The sequence below is a fragment of the Egretta garzetta genome, unplaced genomic scaffold, assembly GCF_000687185.1.
Source record: "Egretta garzetta isolate BGI_Z169 unplaced genomic scaffold, ASM68718v1 scaffold9, whole genome shotgun sequence".
Taxonomy (NCBI): Eukaryota; Metazoa; Chordata; class Aves; order Pelecaniformes; family Ardeidae; genus Egretta; species Egretta garzetta.
Genome location: NW_009260763.1, coordinates 1,417,434 through 1,425,388, shown reverse-complemented (window position 1 = coordinate 1,425,388; position 7,955 = coordinate 1,417,434). Strand labels below are relative to the sequence as shown.

The 7,955-nt window shown below is 45.0% G+C and overlaps 1 protein-coding gene across 1 annotated transcript; it reads left to right on the top strand.

Annotated features, from left to right (window-relative positions):
- Nucleotides 1-406: 406 nt before the first annotated feature.
- On the top strand, nucleotides 407-5,836 carry LOC104132757 (nuclear receptor subfamily 0 group B member 2-like). The gene is given in 2 exon segments (XM_009646090.1): nucleotides 407-980; nucleotides 5,583-5,836. Coding segments are annotated over 2 exon segments (828 nt in total).
- Nucleotides 5,837-7,955: the final 2,119 nt, after the last annotated feature.

Here is a 7,955-nt window from a genome sequence, read left to right as displayed (position 1 = left end):
CGGTGTCATAGTTTTCACTGGGCTTCCCCTCAGGGGCAGGTTGCACATGTGACCTAGCTGTCCTTTGCAAACATGCCACTGCTGGCGGCAGCGGCACGGAGCGGCTGGTGTGGTGGCAGAAGGCCAGGCACAGCCCGCCTGCCCCGGGGCACAGCGGTGAGCCCAGCCCTCCCGCTCCCCCGGGGCCACGGCAGCCCGGAGCGACACCCCCAGCCCCGTCTCGTCAGGAACGGACTGGTGCAAATAAAGTTCAAGGTAACTTTACAAGATCAGGGTCCTATTACTTTTCAGCCACCCGTGTATAAAAAAAGCACACGGTGCCTCGCTGTGCGGCAGAAGCGCTCTCCCCGGCTGTTGATGCATTGCTCCACGCGCGCGGCTTCCTGCCACAGGGAGCTCCAGCTCTATGGCAACCCAGATCCCAGCTGAGAAATCTGGGAAATGCCCATATGAGACACACCATGCTAAGAGCGTCCTGTACCAGATCCTTAACAAAGAGCATGGAAGTGAGACCAGGTGGCACCAACAGTGTCACAGTCCCCACCGCTCCATGGCAACCAAGGGCTGCTCTTGCACGGACAGGAGAAGAGTTGTCCTGAAAACGCCAGAAGCCACGTGCAGAAGAGCTTCTGAAGTGCTCCTGAAGACTTCAACTTTTATAAGAAACTTGCCTTCTTTTTATGACGTGCCTCGGGAGGATCAGCTTGTTCTCATACAGCAGAACTGGGCCCCTCTTTTTGTCCTGGGCATGGCACAAGAAGGGGTGGATTTTGACCTGAGAGAGATTTCAGCCCCTAGTTTATTGAAAAAAATCCTCCTCCATCAGTCTTTGACAGCTAGCGATGAACTGGGCAGCTCGTCGCTGGGAGCACCTTTAGCAGAAGTTCAGAAGATGAAGAATTTATTGTGGAAATTCTGAGACCTGGACATAAGTGCAAAAGAATATGCCTATCTTAAAGGAATTATTCTTTTCAATTCTGGTAAGTCGTCCTGAAAACTACGATTATGTGCCTAGAAGGACATTTGGCATTTTCATTTGTATATAAACCAGTGTTTAGTTTTACTCTTTTCTATGAATATAGCTAAATGTTCTCTAAAATCTATACTCCACAATTTAATGATTTTCTGCCTCAAGTAGTTTATTTAGGCTCCTTGGATATGTGCAGTAGGTCACCCACTGTAAGCCCAAACAGCTTCTAATAGATAGATTTTAAGTCATGAAGAATTAACCGTGCTACTTCAAAGTGGTTTCCAGTTCAAAGGTAACACAGCAGCCTCACCCGTGGTACAGCAAAGGAGAGACGGTACGTGGGTACGCGATGTGAGTGTTGGAAGTACTCAAAGAATTCCTCTGCAGCAAGAACGCTGGAGGAGATAAAATAACCCGTGTCATCTGATTTTCATCAACGAGGCAAAAGGATAGTGTGTTGAGGTTACATGGCTTTTATTTATTTATTTATCCTCTAGTGTCTCCACATCCAAAGCCTGGGACAGGAGTCACGGAGCAAACTCAGACTGGCGCTTGCATCCTCTCGCTTCTGGTGCTGAGTTCAGCCTCTTTAGGAAGGAAGGTTGCCTGGGTCAGCACCGGGGAGTGCCTGGATCATTAAAAGTGGAGCTCGAAGTCCGTTAAAGTAAATGGAAAGACTTCCTGACTCCGGTCCGTGCTGGCTCAGATCCCCAACTCCTTCCACAGCTATCGCCGCTGTTGGCTGCGCTGTCAGCAGTGTGCTATGCTTGGGACTGCACCAAACGGATACTTGCATGCTTCAGTTATTCCGTGATATTTCTTGCGGTGAATGGTTTATAGGCTGCTCAAAGGCTGTAGTGACTTTATATTTGTTTCCAATAGGATTCGGATTCAGATTCTGGAGAGGTAATGTCATCCAGATGCTTGGTATTGCCTTGTGTGTCTATGCCGCAGCATCAAACCAGTGCAGTCCGTTTCAGTGCAAGTTATTTTCTCAGTTTTTCACAATGGCTGAAAAGAATGACTGGTTATATCCAGGGTGATGATAAGAGGAGAAATCCCTTATCTACAGTGGCTTACACAGTTTAACTAGCAGGCATTTTTTGTTATCTCTGTGGATAAAATGCGATTTTCACTTAAGCAAGCAGCAGAAGCAGGGTTATGTTCTCGATTCGTGTCTTCTAATGCCCGCTGCTTCCCTGGGGTGCCGTATGAGCAGCCCAGCAGCCCTTCATGCTGCCTGTGGACACCGTCCAGAGTTCTGGGGGGCTCCCTAGTTCTTAGGTGGGATGACCCTATTCTCTGGAGGTACTTTTCTCCATGGGCTGCAGAAGGCGGCTGGCAGGACTTCAGTTAAGCCCTAGATTGACTCCAGATGAAACAAAGAGTCGCATTCTAACTCTGGGCTGAAAGGGGCACTCGGGGCTTATACACAGCCCAAACTGCCGTTTCTCTACCTGTTTTGCTGCAGACAAATCTGTACAGCTGTCGTTTCAGAATTACTATTTTTTAATAGTTTTTGAACACTTTCCACCAAACTCAGAAAATGTTTTCTATATATATGCGGCACATTTTCAGCTTTGGCTCAATGTTTGGCTACATCTTAATATTTTGCAGGCCTCAGTTCTGAGAGGATTTCAGGCAGCCACCAGCAGTGACAATACTAAACCCTCTCCTGGATCATGGAGTACCTTGCATGGGCTCCCACCCTGAATGTTTTATTCCTGTTAGGACCATCAAAACTGGCTGAGGCGAAGGGGAAGGAGCAGGCACGGTGCAGTCCAGAGCTGGGTTACGTGTTGGAGTTCAGTGGGGCACCCAGAAATGCAGCTGTAGCAGTGCAGCTAGGCCAGTGCTTGGGCAAGAAGCATGACAAACAAGTATGGCAGAGCTTCGCTTGTGCCCTAAGTGATCTCTTGTGGCATAGAGATTGTGCTTACTGTCATAAAAAAAATCCTTTTGGGGACAGGGTGGCAGGCAGCGTGGAGTGTAGGTCCTCCTACTAAAGCACAATCTGCGCAGTACTTCTGTGAGGGAAGTTATTTCTGGCTGGGCTACTAATTGACCACGTCTGGGCCAGCAAGAACCTGTGAAGGAGAAAGCCCATGCCCAGTCCCTGAAGAGAAATAGGCAGCCTTGCATCAACTGAATCCAGACTCTCCAGAACATATTGCCATCCCTGTTCTTCGCAGGGGTGCTTTGGCCAGGTGGCTTCTGAGAGGTCAAAGTATGTATGGGTGAAGAAGGGTCCAGCTGCAAGGCCTTCTCAAGGACCCAGGCAACAAGTCAAAGAAAGGAGCAGGTAGGACTGTCCTAGCATGCGTGAACAGCACAGAGGGTGGTGAAACTGCTCTTGCTGCTTTTGACAATTAGAATCACAAAATCATAAAATCATAGAATCGTTTAGATCGGAAAAGAACTCCAAGATCATCAAGTCCAACTGTTAACACTGCCATCCCACCACTAAACCATGGCCCTAAGCACCTTGTCTACCCATCTTTTAAATACCTCCAGGAATGGGGACTCAACCACTTCCCTGGGCAGCCCCTTCTAATGCTTAACTACCCTTTCAGTGAAAAAAGTTTTCCTAATGTCCAACCTAAACCTGCCCTGGTGCAACTTGAGGCCATTTCCCCTCGTCCTATTGCCCGATACCTGGGAGAAGAGGCCGACCCCCACTTGGCTACATCCTCCTGTCAGGCAGTTGTAGAGGGTGATAAGGTCTCCCCTCAGCCTCCTTCTCTCCAGACTAAACAACCCCAGTTCCCTCAGCTGCTCCTCATGTTGGCCTTCTTGGCCACCTGGGCACACTGCTGGCTCATATTCAGCTGGCTGTCAAGGAGCACCTCCCAGGTCCTTTTCCGCTGGGCAGCTTTCCAGCCACTCTTCTCCAATTATCTGAGAAGCAATGAGAACTGCGCAGTGAAGAGTTCTAATCATGAAAAACAGTGTTGTTATTGTATCAGTTCTGTGTGTATATATATTTATGGAGATATATATATATAAATTTTATATATATATATAAAACTCCATCAAGGCTGTGACAGGACTTCTGTTAAAAAAGCCACACTTAAGAGCTTTGCAGTTCATCTGGAAACATGTGTTTGACTGAATATTATTACAACAGATCTCAGAACAAGAGGTTTCCCATTATTTGTAAATTAAAACCAGTGTTTGATTATATATAAAAGAAGACCAAATGGGGAAATTAAGCAAATTTGAGGGAATATGAGCAATTACAATTTCATCCTGAATATACAAAATCCTGACAACTTCCTTGCCATGAAAAATCTAAGATTTAGAAACATCCTCACAGCTTGCAGCTGGTGGTAATCCTGGGGGAGAAGATGACATTTCCAAACCCTTCATTTCTGGCTAGCCTCATTGCAGGCTTTGCTGAGGCTTCTACTCCTCTGGCAGCGATATCTAGGGAGAAGAGAGCTGCTGAAGACTCGCAAAGGGCAGCCAGCCACAGACTGAAAAAACCCAACCAGGTTGTTTTTGCACTAGTACAGGGCAGTAGGCAAGAAGGCAGAACCTCACACACTTAAATGAACAATCCTGTGTGAAACACTCCCAGGTCTAAGCTATTCAGATCCCATCCCAGGGAGGTATGGAGTCAGTCACTGTAAAAGATGCTAAATGGGCCTGGAGGTAGGTTAAAATAAGATGTGGGAGGCAGGGGAGGCAGAATTCAAAACTTGGGGATTCATGCTACCCCATCCAGCCTGCAGCAATTCTAGGAAATAAAAGATGCTGTGATCTTCAGGCGGTGAGGACAAGAGGCAAGAGGTTGCTGAGAGCTACATGGCAAGGCAATCCCACCAGAGGCAAAGGATAAACATGGGGTGTCCTTTGAAATGAGCCCTGGCACCCACAAAGACCCTCAGTGAGCCACCAGGTTTGAAGTCACATGCTATGGGAGATTGAGGCTCAAGACCACAACTCCACAGGGCAGAGGCCTCTCCCTCTTCAGATATGGCCAAGGAAAGGGAGTACAAAACCAGACATACAATTATCTATCCTAGTCCTGTGGGTCATGACACATCTCACAGAGAATCTTTATGCTTTTTAGGCTGTAAATTAAGATACCTAGATAGCATGGTGAACTGTAGTGCCCCAGCTTAGTCTAGCAAGCAGAGGCAACTGTAGGAGGGACATGGGGCTGGGTAGACTGGAAACCTATGTCTTCAGACTGCCAGTCTGCTTGCTGCTCCAAACCACCGCCTCCATCTTCCTCATGCTACCTACCTATTTTAGATTAGAGCTGGAATGTTTCCACCTACTCAGACTATGGTCTCACCATCATTTGGTGGGCAGACAACGCTATAAAGCTTCTCCATCTGTACTGAGTCAAAGTTACCTCCTGTTACCATCTCAAAGCTTGATTTAATGCAACGGGCTAGATTCCAATGTGCTTACAATGCTGCTCGGTGTTCCTTCAAATTATTGAACTATGCATATCTTTTTCCAAAAGGTATGTTTAGAATATTTTTATTCTTTTCTAGAGAAAGTAGTACTGTAAGATAGAAAGCCAGACACCCATCATTATGAAGGGCACAGAATGAAACTGTTTACTCAAAATTTATTATTTTACTTCTTGTTTTGACAGGATACCAGGTCCTAAAATGTCTTTCCTATGTACAAACACTGCAACAGGAAGCTCAGCAAGCTTTGATGGAGTTTATCTCAATGATGTTCCATAGAAACCTAGGCAGGTTTGCTTAGATTCTTCAGCTGATCGCCTCTCTTCGAGACACTGATGCAGATGCCATTGAAGAGCTCTTCTTCAGGCCCATCCTAGGAGAGGCCACCCTAAATGTAATACTTGTAGAAACTCTACAGATCAAGCCAGACTGGCTTTGAAAACAGATGACATCTATGCTCTCAAATGCCTATTTTTGAAGAGATGAGAGGATTTTATGAGCTAAACACATTTCAAACAAATCATTGATACATTTTTGTAAGCCATATATATTTTTTGACCGATGAAGTAATTTTTTCAAAAAAGAATTCGAAAATTTAGAATTAAAAGCAGAGAAATCTAAGCATTTCTTGAGTCTGTGTGCTTTCAAAACCCTTTTGCCTAACGTATTCAAAGACTGTCTAGAAGTTCCAGCATGCTTTCCAGTTGTGCTAAGTTCAACTGTATTATTTCTAATGAGCATTTTTATAGCTGTTTAAAACTATACTATAAGCTTTCGGCTTTCCAGAAGTTTTTGTTTTCAGGAAAAGGGGCAGTGGTAAATTGTATTCAGTACATCACCAACTGGAGATGAATAGATACATAGAAGGGTGATCAATGGTAAAATCAGCATGAATCCTTCCTTTTCGTGGGATATCTTTCCCTGATCCCAATACCTTTTCTGTTCCACTGAGAACTTCAGTCCTTGGCTGTAATTGCTTGATGGAGCTCTCCCTTACTGCTTTCTTATACATTCCTTTTCTAAGTCTTGCAGTAAACTGTGGGCATTAAAACCCTCTCCCATTATTCATAAAGTCCTCCCTGAGTAAGAAACTGAACAGTATGATTCAAAAATCTATTGACTAGACAAAAGCCGTTGTTTGGGATTCTTTCCAGGATGGGAATAACAAAGGCTGAAAGCTACTGTGTTATGCTATAAGCAGCAGAACTAATAGCCCAGTTTCCTACATATTTAAGACCTTTTCCCTTTAGCCCTCCCTGCACCCTTTTATAATTACCCTCACTTCCCTCCAAACAGATGGCAGATGTTCCTTGGACAGCAGAAATGCTGAAATGTGGTTTCCTACAGATGTGTACAAGCTGTTCCACCATCTCTTGCTGCAAGAGTTCCACGTCTCCACCTCCAAGTGTGCTATGGCATGCCCCACAGCATCTCACTGTCTCCTATCTGTCTGGCTGGTGAAGAGGCAGCATGTGTTGGGGTTGGCACCAAGCCATGTGTGTGCTGACCGGTCATCCACCAGGATAAAAAAACCCACTGAGCTTATACTTTAGCTGCAGTAAGGGAAGCTACTTGTATCTCTTTCCTGTCCCATTCCTCTCCCAATAGTCTCTATAAAACTTAGAGGAATTAAACTCTGAGTTTTTTCAGTAGACGGTCCAATCTAGTTTTGCTTGGCACGGGGGCTCAAATTCACCAAATGGGGACTGACAGGCAGGTAGATAGGCAGGAGGACAAAGAGTATGATAGCTTAATCCACACTTCCTTAGAAAGTCAAGCTAAAACCATAAGAAAAAGAACTCACATATATATACACACACACATCAACACATATTTACATACAGAGATGGATGTTCGAAGGACTTTAAATGGAAGTTAATCAAGGAAAAAAGAAGTTTAAATAACAACAGTTTCCTACCTACCAGTTTTGACTAAATACCACACATTTTCCCCACCCTTTGGTAACTGAAGAATAAATTGTAAAAACAAGACGGGGGGAAAGCAAACCCCAAACAAGACAAACCAACTAAGCCCCTGGGTACTAGTGGACATAACAACCTCTACAGTAAACAAAACCCACCTTCCTATGTTACAAGCTAATCAAATCTTTCAGAAATTAAGTTTTTTGGACTGATGTTTTCCATGCAAAGCCTCCAGGATAGCAGTTTCCAGTAGTTTTTTTTAAAACGGTTCAATAGTACTGCCACAGATCAAGTGGTGTGTGGCAATGGCTTCCATTCAACTTCCTTTTATTTGGAGGGCACAATGCTGACAAGTTCCCATGGCTTGGCTCACCTGGAAGACAATGCTATATTTTCTGATTATTCTTTTTGCCTGATGGGTGTCTATGTAACCAGCTGTCATGGTTTAACCCCGGCCAGCAACTAAGCACCACCCAGCCGCTTGCTCACTCCCCCTGCCCACGGTGGGGGAGAGAATTGGAAGAGTAAAAGTGAGAAAACTTGTGGGTTGTGATAAGAAGAGTGTAATCATTGAAATAAAGTAAAATTGTAGTAGCAGTAGCAATAATAATAACAATAACAATAATAATATACAAA